This window comes from Hyperolius riggenbachi, chromosome 3, assembly GCF_040937935.1.
Source record: "Hyperolius riggenbachi isolate aHypRig1 chromosome 3, aHypRig1.pri, whole genome shotgun sequence".
Classification (NCBI taxonomy): Eukaryota; Metazoa; Chordata; class Amphibia; order Anura; family Hyperoliidae; genus Hyperolius; species Hyperolius riggenbachi.
This window is the reverse complement of record NC_090648.1, coordinates 161,176,711-161,203,548: the sequence shown is the minus strand read 5'-3', so window position 1 is coordinate 161,203,548 and position 26,838 is coordinate 161,176,711. Positions and strand designations below refer to the sequence as shown.

At 43.4% G+C, this 26,838-nt stretch overlaps 1 protein-coding gene across 3 annotated transcripts in view; it reads right to left on the bottom strand.

Annotated features, from left to right (window-relative positions):
* Window positions 1-26,838, bottom strand: part of AGBL1 (AGBL carboxypeptidase 1) — an 830,430-nt gene that overhangs the window by 339,533 nt on the left and 464,059 nt on the right. For all 3 annotated transcript variants that reach the window (XM_068275162.1, XM_068275160.1, XM_068275161.1), the window contains exons 19-21: window positions 23,739-23,868; window positions 5,566-5,697; window positions 3,185-3,361 (exon numbers count right to left, since the gene is read on the bottom strand). In XM_068275162.1, coding sequence (XP_068131263.1) covers window positions 3,185-3,361; window positions 5,566-5,697; window positions 23,739-23,868 — 439 coding nt within the window. The remainder of the gene's footprint in view (window positions 1-3,184; window positions 3,362-5,565; window positions 5,698-23,738; window positions 23,869-26,838) is intronic.

The following is a 26,838-nucleotide window of genomic DNA, read 5'->3' as shown; positions in this document are numbered from 1 at the left end:
ACACAAGAATGTGGGACACCCGGGCATTGCCCGTACTCAGGAACTGTTGAGTAGGGCTGTCTGGTGGCCTTCTTTCATGACCGACTGTGAGGAGTTTGTCAAGTCCTGTTCTGTCTGTGCCAGGTGCAAATCCTCCAGGAAGGCTCCAGCCGGGTCTCTCTAACCCCTGCCTTCTCCACAGGTTCCATGGTCCCACATCTCCATGGACTTTGTGGGTGAACTGCCTGAATCTGACGGTAAGACCTTCATCTGGGTCGTAACTGACAGGTTCAGTAAGATGGCACATTTTGTTGCTCTGCCCGGGTTGCCGTCTGCTCAGGATTTGGCAGAACTATTTGTGCATAACATCTTTAAGCTTCATGGAATTCCTGTGGATGTGGTTTCAGACCGAGGGGTACAGTTTGTATCTAAATTCTGGAGGTCCTTTTGCAAAGATTTGGGCATCTCTCTGTCTTTTTCGTCCGGCTACCATCCCCAGACCAATGGGCAGACAGAGAGAATCAACCAATCCCTTGAACAATTCTTGAGATGTTACGTGGCGGAGGCGCAACATCTGTGGGTGAAATTCTTGCCATTTGCTGAATTCGCTCACAATAATCTCAGGAACACATCTTCCGGGTATTCTCCATTTCAGGTCGTTTACGGTAGATCACCCAAATTCTCGTCGCTTCCAGTCAGGGAGTCACCTCTTCCGGCTCTCCAGGAGTGGCAAGGAGCCTTCAAGAAAATTTGGGAGAATGTCAGGTAGAATCTGAATAAGGCCTTTAAGATCCAGAAAAAGTATGCGGACAAGAGACGTTCCATTGAATGGAACTTTGTTCCGGGGGATTTTGTTTGGGTATCCACCAAACATATCTCTCTCAGACAGCCATCGGCAAAACTGGGTCCCTGGTTTATTGAGCCTTTCCCTGTGGAAAGAAAGATTAATGATGTGACATACAGGGTGAAACTACCTGCCAGTCTGAGATGTGGCAGGACATACCATGTCTCCCTATTGAAACCTGCTGTTAGGGTAGACTCGGCTCCCCCTTCTCCTGTGGTGGTCGATGGGGAACTGGAGTATGAGGTTCAGGATATCCTGGATTCTCGCATTGTACGCAATAAAGTTCAGTATCTGGTACACTGGAAGGGGTATGGACCAGAGGAAAGATTATGGGTTCCGCTTCGAGATCTGCATGCCAAAGAGATAAGAAAGAAGTTTCATGAGTCACATCCCGGGAAGCCTGGAGAGGCATGTCCGGAGGCCACGCCTGAAAGGGGGGGTACTGTAATAAGACGGCGGCCTGACCGCATTCAGCAAGCGGAACGCGGAGGTTTGGCCGCGTCCGCATCAGCGGCACCATCCACCACATGGTCGCATGCGGAACGCGGAGAAACATCCGCATCGGCGTTGCGATCCACCGTTCGGTCACAGGCCTCTCGGCGTACTTTACGTCGAGGCTGTGGTCCGGTTCTTCCCTCACAGGCCTCAGGGCCTGCCACACACCAACGCTATCCTCAATCCAGTCTGGACCCCGTAGGGGCTGCGCGCATTTGCAATAAAGCCTTTTATACTCTTAGAAGGAGAGTCAGCTGACCAGCTGGTCAGCTGACCTCAGTAAGGTCCTTGAGCTGTGCTGCAAGGTCCTTGAACTGTGTTGTGATTGGCTGATTGGCTGGGCGGGCTGGTTGAGCCCAGCACAATATAAAAGCAGGCATTCTGTCAGTTGCAAGTTGTCTGCAGTAAGCGTTACTTTGTGATAGCCCTCAGACCTTAGCTAGATCCGAGAGAGACAGTCCTAGCTGGAGCAAGGCTCCTGTCTCTCATCAGTCAGTCTTTGTTGTTTTCCTGATTATTGTATATTTGTATGTAACCTGATCTCTGTTATAGTCAGCCAGTCAGTTGATCTAATAGTCAGTCAGATAGTGATCTGACAGTCAGTACCATCGTGGGCCAAGTGCGGCTTGCCGTAACTAGCCCACAACAGTCAGATTTGTTATTTTCCTGATCTGCGACATATATTGGTTTTGCCAATATATTCGCAAGCACTATTGTTATCTGTGCCATTTTCTGATCTCCCGTTGCCGAACCTCTGCTTGTCTATTTCACTACGAGTTCGGCTTTCTGACTTTGTACCTCCGCCTATCTGATTTCCGTTCCTGACCTTGGCTAGATTTCTGACTCTGCTCTCTGTTTCACGATTCGGTACCTCGCAGCCAGTTTGTTACCGAACCGTTTCCGTCTGACTTTGCCCCCTTTAGTGGTTCTCCCACTAAAGGGTTTATTCTGCTGAATCCCTCCTTGCGGAGGTCTCAGTGGTTCCCCAGTATATCATTGCTGCTGGGGAACGCGATTCTAGCGTTACGTCATCTAGTCGCAGAATCGCACACACTGCGTTTCTCTTTTAGAGGTACCCAGTCCTCTTAAAGATATCAGTGTGGTGGGTTTTCCACTGTCGTTATACCCGGTATCCAGAGTTACAAATAAATATCCGCATTATTGGCGATTCCGCAGATCGCCACATAATCGGATATATCAGCATTATTGGTGATACTGCGGATCACCAACAATCTGAATACTCTGAGTGTGCACCAAACACCACACATTGTTACATGTAGACAATATGTAGGATACTGAATTAAACATTATTTATAAAGGCCATAGTCATGTTAATATTTTAAAATTTTACAGTAAAATTAACAACACAATACATTTTTCTGCTTGTAAGCCAGCAGTTGGATATTTGCTCTAGTGTTAGGTACAGTATTGCCTTATTAAGACAGAAGTTAGATCATCCTTACTTCTTCACATCTCTAAAATGCAAAAAAAATGCATCACTCCAAGACAGTGGGTTAAACCTCGCTTTGCATGACTTGGCCCACCGTTGCCTGAAGCTATGGGTTTTGACTTTACTTGTAGATATATGCCTGAAGGGGTTACCTGCAAAGAGTGTCCTGTCACTTCAGAAGGAGATGTTATACTTTGCTGTGCTTTTAGGCTTTCAGTTTATTTTGCCCTACTACACAAATTCCTAGCAGTTCTCCGTAATCTGACTGGGTAACCTGTCAAATGTTCTCTTGGTTATATCACAGCTGTCAACCAAGGCAATCCACTAGTTGATGTTAACATGTATTAACAAGAATGTATCAGAGTCCAATATGTTATAATCCATGTACATCAGGACATACACAGTGAGTATTTTACCTTGTATGGCCCCTGATTGAATCCACAATATGTGCTCTCCATTGTGTAGCTTCTTGCAACCCCAATCTCACGCCAAACTACAACACGGGCTGTAGATTCTCGTGCCTTTTCCACTAGAAAACTGCTGTGTGCCATGGAAAAAGCTGGAGCAATCTTGTCCAGAATTTTAGGCAAAGTCTGGTAGAAAATAAAAAATACAAATAAATGTATACATAAGATGAATGCTTATATTTTATTAAGCATTACGATTTCAGTAGGGCTATTTTATAAAGAAGAGTTAAAAGGTGGAGCAGATACATAGAACAAACAAAATCTTTGCTTCATTAAATGGCTGAAGCTTGATTGGATTACACATTTGCTCCAGTTGTGTTTGTATGTATTTTAGTAAATCACATTTTAGTAAATCAGCACAGTCATTTCATTTCACAAACATCCATAGATTATAGCCATTGGTAAAGCAATGTAACGGTGCCCAGAGTATTGTGTCAGAGGGCTGCTTCATAATCAAATTAAGTGTTACTGGCTGGAAACCTTCTCCATTTTTCTCTTTACCACCAAGTACAGCCACTAAATAATAATAATAATAACGTCAGAGAATATCTATTCCCCTTGTTTAGCATAAACTATAAGCCTCAGCTCATATATGGAGCATCCAGATAACACAATACTCTAAGCATTGTTAGACTGTACTTTCAGTGCTGACCAATGGCTACCATCTCTCTCCCCCACCCCCATATCCTGGACAATGGGGGCTGGTATAGCTCAGGGTGCACAACCCCACACGGTCTGGGTTTTAAATTCTGGCAATATAAGCCTAAATGGGTGAAAAGGGTTAAAGAAACCTGTAAGGGGGATTCCCCAGGCTGTTCATTTTCTTACAATTTATAAAATATATAACAATCAGAACTCCATATGTATTTAAGTGTACTGCTGTGAAATGCCACATTACTGCGTTCAGGTCTTTTTGAAAATGTTGTTTTGCCTTGGTCCCACTATTCCTTTTAACATACCCATCAAATTTGGTGTATATACCGTGTATAGGGTCTTTGCTACAAACCGCTAAAGTTGGCACAGTGTCAATGCAATTAACCCCTTAATCTGCTGGCGACTTTGTAAACATATGATAAGGAAAATGTAAAGAGAAATATGCTGCACAATTATTGCAGCAAACTATTGCACAAAGAAGTTTGGTAAGCATTAACCATGAGATCAAACTTAAAAATGTGCCTGTTCATCCCATCAATACCCATGTCCTGGTTATGTGTACTTTAAATCGGCTTACTCCAAGTAGCATATACAGTTCAGAGGATTTCTGCATCTGAAGCTGTTAAAATGCTCTTGCCCCTAAAGGCGAGTTTCCATTTGCAAAGTGATGCAAGTGTGGCTACACAGCCGCATCGCATCACTTCCGCCGCCGGCCGCATCACTTCCGCATCTCCCGATGCGGAAGTGTATTGGAGGAGATGGGATGCAGCTGCAGGGCGGATGCGGCCGTGCGAAAATCTGCAGCATGCTGCAGATTATCGGATCGCACCGCTCCGCTCCGCACACCATGCACGCAGTGGAAACTGTTCCACTGGCATGCATGTGTTTCAGTACACCTGCGATGTGACCGCTCCAAGTGGAAACGAGCCCTTAGAAGACAGCAAGATCATTTTAAAATGATCTTAGTCTGTTATGCTAATGCTGTCTTTATCTTTGGTACATACTGTATTTGTGGGCATCTCCTTCCCTTTCCTGCATCATTCTAATCCCAGAAGCAATTGTAACTGAATTACAAATCTCTGTGAAGATAGATTTACAGGAACAGAGATGTGGTAAGGAATACAGTAGACTGGGTTTCAAATATTGAGGGCCTGAGCCCACTAACACAGTTGTGCGCAGTTGTGTACGCTTTTCAGCAACACATCAATGTTACAGATGCTGAAAAGGGGACAGAAGCGAACACAACTACGCACAACTGCGTTAGTGGGCTCAGGCACTAAAGCAAGTCCAAAAGAAGAGCATGGCCCATGGCCCATGGCAACAACTCAGGTTCCTGTTGTAAACTGAAACAGTTGTGAATAGATGTTTCTTGCAACTGATTCACTTTTGCTCAGGTTTTTTGGCACCTGTCATTTAAATGAGCTGGATAATATATTTTAGAGGAGCTCAGAATCTGCACTAATTGAGCTCCACTATGGTACACAAACCTACATAATACCTTCCCCACCATTTATGCGATGGGGAGAAAGCAGACTTTACTGCAATTAAACTGGAACAAATGCTCAGTTGTTTGGTTGCAGATAATTACAGCTAAAACTGTAGCCCGGTACCTATCTTCATTCACTGCAGACGCTAATAGACTACAGTGTTTATGTTAATGATTTTAACATACATACCCTGTATCCAACATCCTCCAAGAGAACAGATGAGTCTACTACGCAGCCAGCTTGCCACAAGGTCTCTTTTATGCTGCATCCATAGAAAAACACATTCTTTCTCTGAGAATGGCCATGATAGTCGCAGAAAACCTGCAAACAAAGATAACATTTAAATACCAAACAAACTATCCTTTTTAACAGTCCCTTCTAAAGCAGCACAAATGTTTTACTTTTTTCCTTATTTGCAAAACAACGTCCACTTGGAACATTTCAAACAGATTCATTCTTTCTTGCTGGTTAATTCAATTTATTCTGATTCATTTAGAGTCTTTCTGTTTTTATGTCCTCCAGACATCATTTAATATACCGCAGCTTCAGGGCACAGGTTTCTTAGCTGTAGGCAAGAGCTGCAAGCTTCACGTGACAGGCAGGTACCGGAATGGCTGCGTCTGACACTAACCAGCAAATCTAATCTGTTAAAACACAAATGTAGTAAAAAAAATAAAAAAAAACTTGCACATTAGTGAAACGGACATGGTACTGACCAGGTCAAGTTATTTTGTGAACTTAAAAGTCATCACATTACAAGCTTTAAAGAGACTCTGAAGTCTCATAAAATTCAGTTTTTTTAAAAAATCTCTTTAACATCATTGCCCTAACTAAAACGCTGCATCCCCGTGGCTGAACACTAACTAAATCCCCCCAAACTCCCCAGGGCACACTGCGGGAAGCGCTTCCGTGAAGAGGCAGAGCTTTTGGCTGCAGCTCTGCCTCTACAAGTGTCCATCAGCGCGGATCGCCTCCTCTCCCCGCCCCTCTCAGTCTTCTTTCACTGAGATGGGTGGGGAGAGGCGGAGATACATGCGGATTGACTCGCACTACAGCTGAAAGCTCTGCCTCCTCCAGCAGCAATATCCACGACCAAGAAAGTCGTTGAACTTGCTGGGGAGTTTGGGGTGATTTAGTTAGTGTTCAGCCGTGGGGATGCGGCATTTTAGTTAGGGCACTGATGATAAAGAGATTTTTAAAATAAAAACCTGAATTTTATGAGACTTCAGAGTCTCTTTAAAGGGAATCTGAAGTGAAAATAAACTTATGATATAATGATTTGCATGTGTAGTACAGCTAAGAAATAGAACATTAGTAGCCAGGAAAAAAAGCCTCATACTATTTTTAGCGCAGAAAGAGTTAATAAACCTCAGTTATCTATGCAATCAAGCTTCTCTGAGCTCTCTGACCAAGCTTGGTCGGCTACAGTGCTGTTTTCTGAGGTACTTATCTCAACCTATATCTCATTGTTTCTTATTTGTTTAACCAATTAACCTTCCTGGACGTAAAAGTTACGTGCAGGAGGCCATGTGTGCTCCCACACACTCCCGAAGCCGATCACGCGTGTGCACGTGCGCTGCCGGCCACGGTTTGTTAGCCAGGCTATCAGTGAATCAGGCTATGGTGCCCGATCACTGATTCCTCTCCCCCGCAGAAAAAGCGTCATCTTCTTTCGGAAGCTTCGCTTTTTCTGGCTCTAGCGTCACTCTAAGCGTACGTTACGCTTAGAGTGACGTCACGTAAACAAACTCATGCCATCTTGTGGCCAAAAAGTAAAACTACACCTAAATGTGAAAAAATATAAAATATTCATATATTTACATTTAAAAATGACAATTTAAATCCCACCCTCCAAAAAATACCCACATGAAATGTTTAATAAAAAAAAACAAAAAAACATTACAATAAAAAAAAAAACACGTAGATATTTACCTAAGGGTCTAAACTTTTTAAATATCAATGTAAAGATGAAATATTTCTATTTTCTTTTTACATTATAACCTTGTAAATAGGGATGGATGCAAAATGGAAAAAATGCACTTTTATTTCCAAATAAAATATTGTCACCATACATTGTGATAGGGACATAATTTAAATGGTGTAATAACCAGGACAAATAGACAAATACAATACGTGGGTTTTAATTATGGAGGCATGTATTATTTTAAAACTATAATGGACGAAAACTGAGAAATAATGATTTTTTTCCGTTGTTTTCTCATTCTTCCTGTTAAAATGCATTTACAGTAAAGTGGCTCTTAGCAAAAGGTACTCCCCCCCCCCCCAAAGAAAGCCTAATTGGTGGCGGAAAAAACAAGATATAGATCAGTTCATTGTGATAAGTAGTGATACACTTATAGGCTAATGAATGGAAGGGAGGTGAAAATTGCTCGGATGCATAAAGTGAAAACGACTGAATGCAAAGTGGTTAAGGTTTTACTGCAAGAAAGTTCAAAGGGTCATTAGCTCTGCTCTGTTTCATAGTTTAAAATACAGAGTAGAGTTTGTAAACTGCAAATATTAGAGAATGATGCAATGTTAATTAAAAAAAAGCCATATAACTGAAAATAAAAATATGAGACTCTTTCCTTTGCTACTAACGTTCTATAAATTATACATACCACACATACAATTCATTATATCACAAGGTGTTTATATCGCTTTGGTGTCACTTTAAAAATGTGGAAATGTTTTCTCTCTTGGTTTGTCAACCCCACCGCAGGGCTGCAGAGATGTCTTGTTGTGATGAACTCCTCTGGAGAAATCTAACTCCAGAACAAAGAGAAGGCAGCAATCCTCTGGAGGCCTCTGCGATTAGCTGAGCTGGGCTCTGCTTGGGATGATATTAACCATAAACCACCATGCAAGGCACTGTTCGTCTATAACAAAGGGTACGTGGGCAATCACCGATGGTTTCGTTTGTTATGAATAAGAAAAAAGAATGAAAATCAAACAACAGCATCAACAATGGTTTCTTTCTCAAGAGCTTCAGCTGGAAAAAGTTTTAAAGATGCTCTGAAGCCTTGAGTGAAAAAATGAGAGGAACTTTTATTTGATAAGAAACCTGTGCACAGGAAGTGTTTGTAAAACACCATCTGGGAAGTATTGTTTCACTTTTGCAAACCTGTTAATTTATTTTTCATGCGTTTACTCATGATACCTTTTCTCAAGACATTGCAAATATGAATAACAATTGCCATTACCTTGCTAAGATCATTTATGCATTATTGAAGATGAAGTGCTACGATTTTGATTTGTGCCATACAGTGTAGTGAAAAAGATATACAGGGATGATTTAGTAAAGGGTGAGTGTGGTGAAGAGCAATGCAGTGCATAGCAAAGGATCTTGGTCCCCTGTAATGTGACTGACATGTCATCCTGGTGCCTGATACTGCTGTTAGGGCCCTTCCACACTAAAGTTTGGAATTGTGGTGCACTTGGATTGTGAATTTAATTTTTTATCTTGCACATATTATCTTGCACATGACTAAAAATCGACTCAGCAACACTGAAAAGGCTTGGTGTTTCTTTAACAGTTTCACAGCATCAGAACTTTGTTTCTCTTATACAAGCCTCATTTTTAGCTGCACAGAAGAAAACTGCCCGGGCTTTTTTCCCCTGATGCTGTGCAAAGCATGATGGGATTTCTGATGTTGTTGTTCTCTTTCTGCTGTTTTGGTGCAATTTTTTTTTTTTTACATTTTGAATTTGACATTTGAAGCCTAGCGTGTGCAGCTGGGAGGGTTAATCAGGACACAGGACAGTTGGAACTGTGTCTCCTGCTCCTTGTCACCTCCTTTCAACCAAAAAGATGGCTGCCCCCATGACAAAGATGGCAGCCCCCATGAATCACAAACATTTGCCTGTTCTTTTAAAACAGGGTGGGTAAGAGATTATATTACCTACCTATTCTAATTAACATAACTAATGTAACTTGATGACAGTATGTTTGTTCAGGCTGAAGTTCCCCTTTAAATAGGAACTCCAGTGAAAATAATGTAATAAAAAATGTGCTTCATTTTTGCAATAATTATGTATAAATGATTTAGTCAGTGTTTTCCCATTGTAAAATCTTTCCTCTCCCTGATTTACATTCTGACATGGTGACATTTTTACTGCTGGCAGTTGATGTCAGTGGAAGGAGATGCTGCTTGCTTTTTTGGCAGTTGGATCCAGTGTAAACAGCTGTTATTTCCCACAATGCAATGAGGATCACAGACAGGAAACTGTCGGGACCATGGTCCTGACATCACACTGTGGGAGGGGTTTCATCACAATATCAGCCATGCAGTGCCCCCTGATGATCCATTTTTGACTGCATTTGCTGCATGCTTTTCTCGGGTGTGTTATTCAGACACTGGTGAAGCATAACAGGGCAGCAGGATGCCAGGCAACTGTTTAAAAGGAAATAAATATGGCAATCTCCATATTCCCTCACTTTAGTTCTCCTTTAGACTTCTTTTACACTTAGCACGTTGCATCGGGTTGTGGTATTCTCCCCACCAAAGCGTGTTGCAGTAGCCACTAAAGTAAATGAGACATGACTCACTGCCTATGATGCAATGCGACAGAAGTGCTCCAGGTAGCACACAAGCATCACTGAGTCACAAGTTCTGATGCTGAACCTGCTACAGTCAGGGCCGGACTGAGGCAGAGGCGAGAGAGGCTCCAGTGTAGGAGGGGCGCACAACTCACTCAGCTATCATTCCCCTATTATGTTTGAAGCAGAGAGGAATAAGAAATGGGGATACATGGCAGTGGCTGCAAGCCAGATAACTAGATATTAAGGTGTTGGGGGGTTTGGGAGCCCTGGGGCACCTCTTGGGGCGTTTGGGGGCCCTGGGGCACCTCTTAGTCTAATAGCAATACGTGTGTGATGGCTGGGGTGGGAGGGATGGAGGGGTGCACTTTGGTATCTCAGCCTTGGGTGCTGGAGGACCTTGCCCCGGCTCTGGCTGCAGGTATACAGCAGGACATCCAATAACACTGCAGCTGAAGGGTTGCCAATTGTGTGTCAGATTTGAAGCCAATGAACAAACATTCTCTAAATAATTTATGCAACAACAAGAGTAGTGGGCAGGCACATGGAAACAACAAACGTGGAGAGGACGACTCAGATTGTGATGTACAGTCCATCAGCGTGCTCTGAGCTAAAGCAATGGATAGCAACAACAAAAAGACAGTGAACATCTAAGCCTCGGAAGAAGCTATTGCAGCTAATCGGTTGTCAGGCCATGCACCCACTGCCCATCCTACACCCCCTCCATCATATGCACGATAAGTATCTTCTTAAATGTCACTTCTTTAAATATAAACTGAATTTTTTTGACAAGAATTGAATGTAAGTGCATCAGCAATAAATCAACTTTAGCAGTGCCGAGCTTTTCACTGTCTTTTTTGTTGTTCCTAAATAATTTATAAAAGCATTACTGTAAAAAATAAGTTATATTCAGTGATGTTCCTCTTTAACTCTGTCATGTTTGACAGTGGCATGACTGGAATGGTTGATATTTTTCCCCTTCAGTGTCTGGATGAAGTTATACGCACCAATCTTTAGATATTCTCGGTTATTGTTATTGAACTATAAATCATAAGATACTCAGACATTATTGCACTCCTCAGAGAATATACAAATATAAGATTTTCCCTTTAGAAGATAAAAATTAAATTTTGTACTGCTGGTGACCTAAAGTGAATTTGTATTTTAGGAATGAAAAAACAAAGAAAGTTGCATCGTCTTGTCATACAGTGGCAGCCAACGCAGGGCATCACCGAGATCAATAGTTCTATTTACATTTACTGACAGCATGCTATGCCCTCAGGCCAAGCTGTTTCAAGAAAGCTGAAATACCCAGAGAATAGGCAGTGCTGCACTAGTATCACTGGGATATCCTCCTGGCAGTTAATACCCACCAAGAATATGCAATTGCTCACAGCTCATGTTGGCTCCAGGAATTTGTTGAGACTGCTCTGCACATTACATATATCCAGCCAGCGCTGCATGAAAAAGACAGCGACAAACGTGCAAAAACAATCATAAAAACCACAGTGACAATCATAACAAAGAGTTATTCATGGCCGTTCTACAGGGGAAAAAAGTAAAAACTTTTAGAAAAATTCTACCATCAGGTGAAGTTTATAAAGCCAGCATTTTAAAGAAAGCTTGAAGTAATGAAGAAAGTGAATATGTCATAAATAATACTAATTATAATTATTATTACCATTAGGTACTTTGTAGACGTTGAAGTTGGTGACCACTGAGATATCCTTTAAAGGTAACCAAGCACCACAATAACTTGTTTAGAATAAATATCCTCTTAAGGGAAGTTCTCAAAGGAAACCCAAGGTGAGAGGGATAGGGAGGCTGCCATATTTATTTCCTTTTAACCACTTCAGGACCACAGGATTTACAGCCCCCCCAAAACCAGGCCATTTTTTTGTGAAATAGGCCACTGCAGCTTTAAGGCCAAGCTGCAGGGCCGCACGACACAGTACGCAAGTGATCCCCCTCCCCCTTTTTTTTCTTCCCTCCAACAGAGCTGGTGGGGTCTGATCGCTCCCCCAGTGTTTGTTTGTTTGTTTTTTCAATATTTATATGTTTATTTTTTAATAAAAATGTGTCATTTTTTTATCCTCCCCCTCTCTCCCTCCGCCAGCCAATCCCCGTGATCAGCTGTCATAGGCTTCAGCCTATGACAGCCAATCACCTCTGAGCACACAGAGGAGACAGCCGTGTCACACGGCTGTCCCCAGTACAGCACTGCTGTAGATCGCAGCGTTGTACACCCTAATTAGACGGCGATTTTGCTGTCTAGCAGTCTCTGAGTGGCGATCGCCACTGAGAGACTGAAGGCGGAGCAGAGCTCCACCTTCCAAGCAGGAGAAGCACGCTCAGCCTGCACGCAATCTCCTGCAGTAGCCGGCCCCAGGACTTGACGCCAATTGGCATTAGGCGGTCCTGGGGCTGCCGCTGCAGTCACACCCGTTGGCGTGATGCGGTCTTGAGGTCGTTAAACAATACCCATTGCCTGGCAGTCCTCCTGATCCCATGCCTCTAATACTTTTAGCCATGGATCCTGAACAAGCATGCGGCAGATCAGGTGCTCTGACTTGGCTAACTCAGGTTTTTCTGGATTAGCCATATGCTTGTTCCACGGTTTTGACTCAGATACTACTTATGCCAGAAGATCAACAGGGCTGCCAGGCAACTGGCATTGTTTACAAGAAAATAAATATGGCAGCCCCAATATCCCTCTCCCCTCGGGTTTCCTTTAATGGAGTGTGCGGCAGAGTGGAGAAAAAGGAGGGATGAAGCATATTTACTTGCTGATTGGCTGCTGCTCCTCTGGTGCCCCCATCCAATTGGGTCATGCCATCTTTTCCTCGTACTTGCCACAGTGATTGCAGTTTGTATGTTTTCAGCAGTGTTGTGCGCACCAGGATGCATTCCGGGAAATGTAGTCCGTGACTGCAAGTACAGCTGTGTACTCGGACACACAGACTACATATCCCAGCATGCATTGTGTCATGGCCCAACACTAAAAAAAAATGTTTGCAGTAGTGCTCAGTTCCTTTTAACCACTTGAGGACCTAGGGCTTTCTACCCCTTAAGGACCGGCCACTTTTTTTCCATTCAGACCACTGCAGCTTTCACGGTTTATTGCTCGCTCATACAACCTACCACCTAAATGAATTTTGGCTCCTTTTCTTGTCACTAATAAAGCTTTATTTTGGTGCTATTTGATTGCTCCTGCAATTTTTACTTTTTATTATATTCATCAAAAAAGACATGAATTTTGGCAAAAAAATGATTTTTTTAACTTTCTGTGCTGACATTTTTCAAATAAAGTAAAATTTCTGTATACATGCAGCGCGAAAAATGTGGACAAACATGTTTTTGATTAAAAAAAAAACATTCAGTGTATATTTATTGGTTTGGGTAAAAGTTATAGCGTTTACAAACTATGGTGCAAAAAGTGAATTTTCCCATTTTCAAGCATCTATGACTTTTCTGACCACCTGACATGTTTCATGAGGGGCTCGAATTCCAGGATAGTATAAATACCCCCCAAATGACCCCATTTTGGAAAGAAGACATCCCAAAGTATTCACTGAGAGGCATAGTGAGTTCATAGAAGATATTAATTTTTGTCACAAGTAAGCGGAAAATGACACTTTGTGACAAAAAAAAAAAAAAAAAGGTTCCATTTCTTCTAACTTGCGACAAAAAAAAAATGAAATCTGCCACGGACTCACTATGCCCCTCTCTGAATACCTTTTCATAGAAGTTTTTATTTTTTTGTCACAAGTTAGCGGAAATTGATTTTAATTGTTTTTTTTTTTCACAAAGTGTCATTTTCCGCTAACTTGTGACAAAAAATAAAATCTTCTATGAACTCACCATACTCCTAACGGAATACCTTTGGGTGTCTTCTTTCTAGAATGGGGTCATTTGTGGGGTTCCTATACTGCCCTGGCATTTTAGGGGCCCTAAACCGTGAGGAGTAGTCTTGAAACCAAATGTCGCAAAATGACCTGTGAAATCCTAAAGGTACTCATTGGACTTTGGGCCCCTTAGTGTACTTAGGGTGTAAAAAAGTGCCACACGTGGTACCGCCGTACTCAGGAGAAGTAGTATAATGTGTTTTGGGGTGTATTTTTACACATACCCATGCTAAGTGGGAGAAATATCTCTGTAAATGACAATTTTTTGATTTTTTTTACACACAATTGTCCATTTACATAGAAATTTCTCCCACCCAGCATGGGTATGTGTAAAAATACACCCCAAAACACATTATACTACTTTTCCTGAGTACGGAGGTACCACATGTGTGACACTTTTTTGCAGCCTAGGTGCGCTAAGGGGCCCAACGTCCTATTCACGGGTCATTTTGAGGCATTTGTTTTCTAGACTACTCCTCGCGGTTTAGGGCCCCTAAAATGCCAGGGCAGTATAGGAACCCCACAAGTGACCCCATTTTAGAAAGAAGACACCCCAAGGTATTCCATTAGGTGTATGGCGAGTTCATAGAAGATTTTATTTTTTGTCACTAGTTAGTGAAAAATGACACTTTGTGAAAAAAATCCAATAAAAATCAATTTCCGCTAACTTTTGACAAAAAATAAAATCTTTTATGAACTCGTCATACACCTAACAGAATACCTTGGGTGTCTTTTTTTCTAAAATGGGGTCACTTGTGGGGTTCCTATACCGCCCTGGCATTTTACGGGCCCAAAACCGTGAGTAGTCTGGAAACCAAATGTCTCAAAATGACTGTTCAGGGGTATAAGCATCTGCAAATTTTGATGACAGGTGGTCTATGAGGGGGCGGATTTTGTGGAACCGGTCATAAGCAGGGTGGCCTTTTAGATGACAGGTTGTATTGGGCCTGATCTGATGGATAGGAGTGCTAGGGGGGTGACAGGAGGTGATTGATGGGTGTCTCAGGGGGTGGTTAGAGGGGAAAATAGATGCAATCAATGCACTGGGGAGGTGATCGGAAGGGGGTCTGAGGGGGATCTGAGGGTTTGGCCGAGTGATCAGGAGCCCACACGGGGCAAATTAGGGCCTGATCTGATGGGTAGGTGTGCTAGGGGGTGACAGAAGGTGATTAATGGGTGTCTCAAGGTGTGATTAGAGGGGGGAATAGATGCAAGCAATGCACTGGCGAAGTGATCAGGGCTGGGGTCTGAGGGCATTCTGAGGGTGTGGGCGGGTGATTGAGTGCCCTAGGGGCAGATAGGGGTCTAATCTGATAGGTAGCAGTGACAGGGGGTGATTGATGGGTAATTAGTGGGTGTTTAGGGTAGAGAACAGATGTAAACACTGCACTTGGGAGGTGATCGGACGTCGGATCTGCGGGCGATCTATTGGTGTGGGGGGGTGATCAGATTGCCCGCAAGGAGCAGGTTAGGGGCTGATTGATGGGTGGCAGTGACAGCGGGTGATTGATGGGTGGCAGTGACAGGGGGTGATTGATGGGTGGCAGTGACAGGGGGTGATTGATGGGTGATTGATAGGTGATTGACAGGTAATCAGTGGGTTATTACAGGGGAGAACAGATGTAAATATTGCACTGGCGAATTGATAAGGGGGGGGTCTGAGGGCAATCTGAGCGTGTAGGCGGGTGATTGGGTGCCCGCAAGGGGCAGATTAGGGTCTGATCTGATGGGTAACAGTGACAGGTGGTGATAGGGAGTGATTGATGGGTAATTAGTGGGTGTTTAGAGGAGAGAATAGATGTAAACGCTGCGCTTGGTTGGTGATCTGATGTCGGATCTGCGGGCGATCTATTGGTGTGGGTGGGTGATCAGATTGCCCACAAGGGGCAGGTTAGGGGCTGATTGTTGGGTGGCAGTGACAGGGGGTGACAGGGGGTGATTGATGGGTGATAGGTGATTGGCAGGTGATTGACAGGTGATCAGTGGGTTATTACAGGGAAGGATAGATGTAATTAATGCACTGGCGAATTGATAAGGGGGGGGGGGGTCTGAGGGCAATCTAAACGTGTGGGCGGGTGATTGGGTGCCCGCAAGGGGCAGATTAGGGTCTGATCTGATAGGTAAAAGTGACAGGTGGCGATACGGGGTGATTGATGGGTGATTGATGGGTAATTAGTGGGTGTTTAGAGGAGAGAATTGATGTAAACAATGGATTTGGGAGGTGATCTGATGTCGGATCTGCGGGCGATCTATTGGTGTGGGGGGGTGATCAGATTGCCCGCAAGGGGCAGGTTAGGGGCTGATTGATGGGTGGCAGTGACAGGGGGTGATTGATGGGTGATTGACAGGTGATTGACAGGTGATTGACAGGTGATTGACAGGTGATCAGGGGGTATAGATGCATACAGTACATGGGGGGGTCTGGGGAGAATCTGAGGGGTGGGGGTGATCAGGAGGGAGCAGGGGGCAGGGGGGGGGGGATAAAAAAAATAGCGTTGACAGATAGTGACAGGGAGTGATTGATGGGTGATTAGGGGGGTGATTGGGTGCAAACAGGGGTCTGGGGGGTGGGCAGGTGGGGGTCTGATGGGTGCTGTGGGCGATCTGGGGCAGGGGGGGGGGAATCCGTGTGCTTGGTGCAGACTAGGGTGGCTGCAGCCTGCCCTGGTGGTCCCTCGGACACTGGGACCACCAGGGCAGGAGGCAGCCTGTATAATACACTTTGTAAACATTACAAAGTGTATTATACACTTTGTATGCGGCGATCGTCGGGTTAACATCCCGCCGGCGCTTCCGTGTGGCTGGCGGGATGTTGCGGCGGGTGAGCGGCGCCAGGCGGAAGCGGAGGATCGCGTCACGGATGATGCGATCGCTCCGCCCATGCCCCTACAAGGACCACCGCCATTTGTCTATACGGCGGTCCTTGCGGGGTGCACTTCCCAGCCGCCAATTGTATATACGGCGGTCGGGAAGTGGTTAAAGAGGAACTCCAGTGAAAATAATGTAATGAAAAAAAAGTGGTTCATTTTTACAATAATTATTTATAAATGATTTAGTCAATATTATGCCATTGTAAAATCTTTCCTCACCCTAATTTACTTTTTGACATTTATCAAATGGCAACATTTTTACTGCTGGCAGGGGATGTCAGTGGAAGGAGATGATGCATTTCTGGCAGTTGAAAACAGCTGTTATTTCCCACAACCCTGGTGCTGACATCACATGGGGGGAGGGGGGTGCACCACAATATCAGCCATACAGTGCTCCCGATGATCCGTTTGAGAAAAGGAAAAGATTTCTCATGGGAAAAGGGGTATCAGCTACTGATTGGGATAACGTTCTATCCTTACTAACAGTTTCTCTTTAAGTCAACTATGCAAAAACCTACCACTAGGTCTAAGAGTCTGCACAGAATCCCAGACAACAATATTGTTATACTCATGCAGAGTAATAGGTTGCTGGGGCAAGCAGCAACATGCTGGGAAATTGGACTTATCTAGACAAACAGGAAGAAATCAGCAGCCGTTCATGGCTGTCTCAGAAGAGAACTCAGCATAAAGTACAAGTGTCCCTTGTGCTCTGCATGCCAGATCTTCAAATGACAGCAACCTCAGTGAACACTGTTCCCCTCCTTACTCCACCCACCAGGAGCTGCTCCATCATGCACTTTGCTGCTGTCTCTCTCCCCATAGCAACAGTATACATCACTCTGGTTAACCAGCATATTGCATCTGCCTGACACTTGTTACCAACAGTGCTGGCTGCAGGGTCAAGCTTGATCCAGATGGGCAACACTAATGAATGATGAAGGTGTACATATCTGTACAGTAGCAATCTGCTATAAGACTGATAAAGTAGTTGAGGGAGACCCACAGCCAAGCCCCATTGCTATGAAGCTTTGTTTTCCCAGTGGTGGCTGCAATGATTTCTAATGCTTTTGGCAGAGAAAAGGTTTCCAAAACATCCCTGTAAAGTCAAATATTATATTGCATTTCTATTTTATTGTATAAAATGTAGCCAATCCCCCCTCCCCCCCCCCCCCCCCCCGCAAGCCTCTTTAACCTCTTAAACCACCATGCACGCTAGGTGTAAACCAGGTATAAAGGGCACCCTGTTAAAAAAATGGCACCGCCATAGGCAGAATTGTTAGAGATTTGCAGCTATAGATTGTAATTTGTGTGCTCAGAAGCACCTGATATTTATACCCACAATTTGTAAAGCCATTGCCCCCCCGGCACCCGCTATTTGCTTTTTATAGCTGCTATTTACCATTTATAGCCATAACTTACCATTTATAGCTGCTAACAGTGTTGCTCGGATACCCCCGATCACGAATTCGAGTAAATTTGAATAAATCCAGTCATGGTTCAAAAAGAACTTTTCAATTTTGAGAAAATCGATTTTAAAGTTTCAAATTAAAAAGTATTCATGATTAAAAATCCGCCAAAACCCACCGACTTTAGCGGTTAATAGCAAAGTCCCCTTAAATGTTAGAAACGCCAAATTTTTCTTTCAAAAGAAGTTTCAAAGGAAAAAAGTATACATGTAAATGGGATAAATACATTAACTGTCATTTACCTTATTTAAATGTATACTTTTTTTTCTTTGAAACTTTAAAATCAATTTTCTCAAAAACTATAAGGTCTTTTTAAAAAAATTCCCTCGTTCCCACTGTTCTACTTAACATATCCTGAAAATTAGTGTTTCTAGCAAGTAAGGGGGCTTTGCTATTAACCGCTAAAGTTGGCGGGTTTTCAGGTAATGATCACGGCTCGGCTAAATCCGTGAACATAAGCCGGATTTGGACCACTATCACGGGTGCATTCCAAATTGAATCCATGATCGAGAGGTGATCACAAATTCGGAATCTGACCCCGTGATCAGGAAAAACAGCTCATGATCACGGGTCACCCGTGATCACGGGTTACCTCTGTGATCACGGGCTGGTGATGAGCAACACTAGCTGCTACTCCCACTTTTTAACATTGCTGTCTATGGTGGCAAAATATTGAGAGTTAGGGTTAGTGGGGGGGGGCCTTTAGACCTAGGAGTGGGTGGAGATGCTTAGGGGTTAAGGTTAGGCACCAGGAGGCACCACCACAGTGGTCTTAGGGTTAGCCATTGGTAGAAGGAGGGTTCTGTGTGTAAGAAGGGTTAGGTTAGGCCATAGTAACACACCAGTAAAGATTAACAATATTTTACTATTGTATTTTATATCGTAATTAAAGGGGCACTATGGCGAAAAATTGTAAAATTCAAAATATGTGCAGACATAAACAAATAAGAAGTAGGTAGTAGAAATCTGACAGAAGCGGCAGATTTTGGACTAGTCCATCTCTTCATGGGGGGATTCTCAGGGATTTATTTCTTTTCAAAAGCACTCAGTGAATGGCAGTCGCTCTGTCAACTGCCAAAAAACAGTGCAGTGAGCAGGGAGGCTGGCAAGCATCATTGTTGATATCCTTTTTAGGGAATATCTTTATAAAGAATAAAGGCCATGCTGAGAATCCCCTATGAAGAGATGGACTAGTCCTAAACCTGTAAGATTTCTACTACCTACTGTTAGTGACAGCAACTTTGGAGAAAAGTAATTTATGGCTCATTTTAGTCTGGAATAAACTTAATAATTTGACTATGTTTGCACATATTTTAAATTGTACAATTTTTTTTGCCAAAGTGCCCAGGGGCGGATTTAGGCCAAGGCCACCTAGGCCATGGCCTAGGGCACCACAGAAGGAAGGGCACCAAAGCAGCAGGCTAAACTGGTGCAGCAAATGCTGCCTTGCAAGGAGATCAGGAGAGCGCCTGACCGCGGTACTCTGTTGTCAGCCACCTGTGCAGCAACCACCTTGCTCTGTGTGCACGTTTGCATTGTGGCCAGCTGCTATGGACTTGGGCTGCACTGGAGACAGAAGGGAAGAGGAAGCTTCTGCACTGGAGATGAGCGGAGAAATGAGTGACACTGATGGCTGCTGCGGTGTGAAGGCGAGCTGGCTACCTATACTGAAAGGGGGGGGGGAGGGATTAAGGGAGTCATCTGGCTACCTATACTGGAGGGAAAGGGGGAGGGGCCATCAGGCAACCTGTACTAGAGGGAAGGTGGGAGGGGTTATCTGGCTACCTATACTGGGGGGTCATCAGGCTACCTATCAGTGGCGTAGCAGTAGGGGGTGCAGAGGTAGCGACTGCATTGGGGCCCATGGGCCAGAGGGCCCCCGAAGGGCCCACCCTCTATCATAGTATTAGCTCTCTATTGGTTCTGCGCTCATATTAATCACTTCTATAGATACTTTGAATAGTGGTAATCCCTAACAAGCTGTTCCCCATCCCCTACTTGCACCTCTGACACTGTAGTTGTCCTTGGCAGGCGTTGGTGCGCCGCATCAATTGTTATGTATGGAGTGCTTGGGGGGCCCCATTGTAAAAGTTGCATACTAGAGGGAAGGGGGGGAGGGGTCATCTGACTACCTATACTGGAGGGGGAGGGGGCTAATCTGGCTACATACAGTGGTGTGAAAAACTATTTGCCCCCTTCCTGATTTCTTATTCTTTTGCATGTTTGTCACACTTAAATGTTTCTGCTCATCAAAAACCGTTAAACCGTTAACTATTAGTCAAAGATAACATAACTGAACACAAAATGCAGTTTTAAATGATGGTTTTTATTATTTAGTGAGAAAAAAAAACTCCAAATCTACATGGCCCTGTGTGAAAAAGTTATTGCCCCCCTTGTTAAAAAGTAACTTAACTGTGGTTTATCACACCCGAGTTCAATTTCTGTAGTCACCCCCAGGCCTGATTACTGCCACACCTGTTTCAATCAAGAAATCACTTAAATAGGAGCTATCTGACACAGAGAAGTTGACCAAAAGCACCTCAAAAGCTAGACATCATGCCAAGATCCAAAGAAATTCAGGAACAAATGAGAACAAAAGTACTGTAATTGAGATCTATCAGTCTGGAAAAGGTTATAAAGCCATTTCTAAAGCTTTGGGACTCCAGCGAACCACAGTGAGAGCCATTATCCACAAATGGCAAAAACATGGAGCAGTGATGAACCTTCCCAGGAGTGGCCGGCCGACCAATATTACCCCAAGAGCGCAGAGAAAACTCATCCAATAGGCCACAAAAGACCCCAGGACAACATCTAAAGAACTGCAGGCCTCACTTGCCTCAATTAAGGTCAGTGTTCACGACTCCACCATAAGAAAGAGACTGGGCAAAAACGGCCTGCATGGTAGATATCTAAGGCGCAAACCACTTTTAAGCAAAAAGAACATTAAGGCTCGTCTCAATTTTGCTAAAAAAACATCTCAATGATTGCCAAGACTTTTGGGAAAATACCTTATGGACAGACGAGACAAAAGTTGAACTTTTTGGAAGGTGCGTGTCCCGTTACATCTGGCGTAGAAGTAACACAGCATGTCAGCAAAAGAACATCATACCAACAGTAAAATATGGTGGCAGTAGTGTGATGGTCTGGGGTTGTTTTGCTGCTTCAGGACCTGGAAGGCTTGCTGTGATAGATGGAACCATGAATTCTACTGTCTACCAAAAAATCCTGAAGGAGTATGTCCGGCCATCTGTTCGTCAACTCAAGCTGAAGCGATCTTGGGTGCTGCAGCAGGACAATGACCCAAAACACACCAGCAAATCCACCTCTGAATGGCTGAAGAAAAACAAAATGAAGACTTTGGAGTTGCCTAGTCAAAGTCCTGACCTGAATCCTATTGAGATGTTTGTGTTCAATTATGTTATCTTTGACTAATAGTTAACGGTTTTTGATGAGCAGAAACATTTAAGTGTGACAAACATGCAAAAGAATAAGAAATCAGGAAGGGGGCAAATAGTTTTTCACACCACTGTATACTGGAGGGAAGGGGGGAGGGGTCATCTGGCTACCTATACTGGAGGGGGGTCATCAAGCTACCTGTGCTAGAGGGAAGGGGTAGGGGTTATCTGACTACCTATACTGGGGGGGGGGGTCAACAGGCTACCTATACTAGAGGGAAGGGGGAGGTCATCTGGCTACCTATACTGGAAGGAAGGGGAGGGGTCATCTCGCTACCTATACTGAAGGGGCGCAGCTGGTGACAGTGGCCTTGGGCGGTAAAGAGTACAAATCCAGCCCTGATAGTGCCCCTTTAAGTAGTAGAATATCAGTTATTTTACCAATATTCTACTAGCAGCTATCTCCAGTGCCCTTTTTTTATCAGACACCTTTTTTACATGTATGCCGCTGGGTTGCCAGGTTGAGAAAGCTAATCAGTGAATGGTTAATCACTCACTCCATTTTTAAAAGGGTTACCAAATAGCGCTTTAAGCTCCCCTCCTCCCTTTATAATTTCACCCCATCTTCTCCAGGAACCAGGATAGAGGAAGAGTCCAATGTCCTTAATTTCGGAAAAGGATGCTTTGCAAGTGACACACAGTCTTTTTTTTCACAAATGACAAAGCTGGGCCAGCATCCAAAGCAGTGTGATACCTGTCAATTAACAGGGAAACATGCAAATGTGAGCAATATGCTTTACTCATTTCAATAACGCCAATTATGACTCCTGATGTGCACTTCAAAGTATAATCCTTGCCAGCAATCATGGCCACAGCGGCATACTAAACTGAAGAATTTGCAATTTTTTTGGCTTAGTAAATCACATTTATCATGTTAAAATGTTTGCCTTGCCATGCATCTCAGGTGGCCCCGGATTGTTGTGCTTAATATGAAAATAATATGTCTCTGTGATAGTCATAGCAGCATGTTAACTACATTGACAGATGGAATGTTGTGCCACAGGCTTGACTTGGTGCTGAGTGCTGCAGTCTGCATGTTATGAACAATGGGTTTGGGCTCCTGGGGTATTCAGGAAGACACATATGGAGAAAAAAATGTGCCTATATTAAAACTTGATACCTTTTTAGATTCCATGGCAAGTTTACATTACATTTTCTTGTTTCTTAATCCGGTGAAATCTATCTACAATTATAAACACATCTAGAAGCTATGTCACACAGAGTGATTAATATCATTTTTTCAACTGTTAAAGTGGCCACACACACCATACAATCTCTTTTCAAGTCAAGAATTACAATCATTTTTTCTAATTGAAACATTTGGGAAATCTTACCAATGTACCACATACATGTGTTGAATTATTTCCCAATTATGAGAAACATGATTGAAAGCTCTGAAAAATATTTGCTTGGGTCTATGAATTAAGAAATTGACAATCTACCCTAGACTATTCAATTTTCATAAAAAAATGATCAAAAGAATCCACCACTCATGATCAACTTAGATTGGAAAGAACAACAAAACAGGAAACAGATTCTTAATCCACAAATGAATGAAAAAAAAGCTTTCAATTTTCCTGGATGACCAATAGGTTTAGATCAGTGCCATAAAATTAGATCATTTTCTTATGTCATGTGTGGCCATCTTAAAGGCCTGAACCCACTAGCGTGCTTCTGTCCACTTTTCAGCAACCTGTATCAGTCTGCACATTGAAGTGTGCCTAAAAAGTAGACAGCAGTGTACAGAAGCGCGCTAGTGTGTTCAGGCCCTTACCCGCTGCCATTTTTTTTAATTATAATTGTTTGTCAGCTACAAAAATGTAAGACTCTTTTTCTAGTGAACAGCCAGACTCACCTATTTGATCAGGATATAAGCAGCAAGTCAGGTTATATACATTACAGCTTCAAAGGTAACAGTTTTATCTTCAAAGACAAAGGATATCTTCTGAACTATATTTCAGACAAGCAACTTATCATAGCTAACACACCAAGGGGTGCAAAATGAAGATTTTGAAACTCTTTAAACTCACAGAGCCACGGGATATGTTACCAATATATATATATATAACAAAAAAATGGAAATGATAAAATATTTATTAATTTTGACATTGGGCCAAATGACTCACCAGTGGACTTCTACCAATGCTGTTCAGATAGTATAACAATCCCTTTGAATGATAAATGGTTGGCTGTAGACCACTCTTTGGTGAGATCCAATGTCTGTTCAAGTCTTCACCATTCAGGGAGCATCTGTGACTAAGAAGAAATGATGTATTGATAAACTACAAATACAATTCCTATTTTACAATACTACTGTAGTGATGGTCATGTCTAGGAGAACTCATAGAGAAACATGGAATTTGTTTAATCAGCTGATAAGTTTGCAAAGCTCTGATTTGCTGTGATCACATCCTGCTTTAGCACATGATCATGACTAACAAAAGACTTATAACATATCTCTCCCCTGACTAAACTGATCACATGCTTCTCCATGAGTTCTCCTAGACATGACCACCAGTATCAAAAAAAAAAAACAACTACAACAAAAAAAAAAAACAGAAGATGAATGTAAGTCAGTGGTTTTTAGTCATTACCCATCTTACACAAGTTGCAGTTTGCTTTAAAAGAAATCCAAGGTGAGAGACATATGGAGGCTGCCATTATTTCCTTTTAAACAATTCCAGTTGTCTGGCAGTCCTGCTGATCTTTCTGGTGGTCAGTAGTGTTTCAATCACACACCTGAAACAAGCAGCTAATCTTGTCAGGTTTCTGTCAGAAATAACAGATGTACATGCTTGTAGTGATGGCAAAACAGTTCACCGGGAGAAAGGTTCATAGCGAATTTTCGCAGCTTGCCCATTCATCCGCTGATGAGAACAGTATGGGCCATTTGCGTCATTATACTTTCCCATAGGCCCATTTTTTGATCCTTCCCCCTGGAGTCAGTTGGGACAGGATGGCCAATCTGATCTGATCACCACCCTGGCCACTCGTCCTCTATAAAAGGCACGATCCTGGTGACCATGTTAAGCCTGTCTTTAGTCAGTGTAGGGAAAGGAGCTGCTGCTGATACATTGACAGTGTTAGACAGGTGACATTGTGATATTGTGTGCTGTGTACCTACTTGGTAGGTCCTGTGCTTCTTGTAGTCCACCATCTTGGCCCCCCCCCCCACCCACCCCCCAATAGTCAGTTTGAGGACTGATCCTGACTGCAAAAGTCATTTTTGGACTGACATTGACCCTGCTGTATTGATATTTTGTTGTTGCATTGTGGTGTGGTGTGTGTGTAAAAACACAACACCACACCTGCTGTCACTGTGCATAAGTGATTGTCACTGATCCCCACATGGCGTCACTCGTGTCACCTAACCTTACTGTGAGTTTACTATCAGTGATATCATACAGTCTGTGTCTCCTTTAAAAAAGATGACAGTGTCCCAATCAGACATGTGTGTCACTGAGTGATTATCATTCAGTGTTACACCACCACACCTTTGTCACTCAGTCAGTGTCCCGGTCGGAGATTTTTTTTTTTTACATTTAACCATGGCGGCTATACTAAAGACCTTTATTTGACAAATCCAGAAATTATATGGGATTTTTGGCATTTACACATGAAAAAAGCCTCTGCTTAAAATACATAATTTTTTGCAGAATATTTTGTCCTTGATCCACATCCTCCATGTCACTGTCTTGATTTTGGAACACCTTTTTAAAAAAAATGTGGCTGCAGAAATACCCTGAAGGCATCAGAAGTTTGCCCTGCCATTAAAGTCAATGAAGCTAGCCATAAATGATTTGTGAACATTTGCTATAACGTTCATGAACGGGTTCGCAAACACAAAATTACGATGTTTGGCCATCACTTCATGATTGTTCTGTACAGCCAGGAAATGTGAATTGTTTAACAGGAAACAAATATTTCAGCCTCCTGGTGTCTCTCACCTCAGGTTCCCTTTAAAGAGAATTCCAGCTGTGGCTGTAAACATACTATCTGAAAGCTTATAAAGTATTCAAGTTAACCTCCAGACTACAAATCTACTCAGAAGCACTGAAAAGGCTTGGTGTTTCTTTAACAATTTCACAGCATCAGAACTTTTCTTACCCAAGTTTCATTTTCAGCTGCACAGAAGCTAATCTCCGTTCCATCAAAGAAATCTGCACTGGCATTTTTCCCCTGATGCTGTGCAAGGCATGATGGGATTTCTGATGTTGTGTACTCATTGCCTAATGCAGGCAGATGGGAGGGGTGATCAGGACACAGGACAGTTGGAACTGTGTCTTATGCTCCCTGTCACCTCCCTTCAATCAAAATGATGGCTGCCCCCATGAAACAAGCATTTGCCTGTTCTTTTAAAACAGGGTGGGTAAGAGATTATATTACCTATCTATTTTAATTTATGTAAGTAATGTAATTTAATGACAGTAGGTTGTTTAGGCTGAAGCTCCTCTTTAACCTCCTGACGACCAGCTAACGCCGATTGGCGTAAACTGGTCGTCTGCGGGTTTCCATGGAGACGGCCACTCGATCGAGCGGCCTTTCCATGTCAGTTCACGGAGGGTGTCTCCGTGAACAGCCGGAGAGCCGCCGATCGCGGCTCGCCGGCAAAATGTAAACAAGCGGGGAAGAAATCCCCGCTGTTTACATCATAAGGCGCTGCTGCGCAGCAGCGCCGTAAGGCAGATCGGCGATCCCCGGCCTCTGATTTGCCGGGGATCGCCGGCATATGATAGGCTGAAACCTATCCTTCAATGCGCAGGACGGAAATCCGTCCTGCGCAGCTCACAGGGGGAGGGAGAGGGAGGGAGCGAGAGAGACGGCGGAGAACGCTGCGGAGAGGGGCTTTGAAGAGCCCCCACTAAGCAACTGCAGCCGGCGGCGATCAGACCCCCCCCAGCAGGACATCCCCCTAGTGGGGAAAAAAGGGGGGTAGTCTGATCGCCCTGGCTCACTGCTGATCGGTGCTGCGGGCTGGAGAGCCCACGCAGCACCGATCAGTGCAGAAAGCCCTGGTTGGCAAGTGGTTAAGGAAAGATGGTCAGTGAGGCACAGATAGTTGATGCAGAATTGTACAAATGTTCCATGCAAATTCATTCAGCTTAAAAATGGATCTATTGAATTCAATTGGTCCAATTTTAAGCTACATTCATTTGCCACAAAATGTGGTATAATCCTGCACCCCAGGAAACTAATTGTATCTCATTGACCATCCCTACTGCTCAA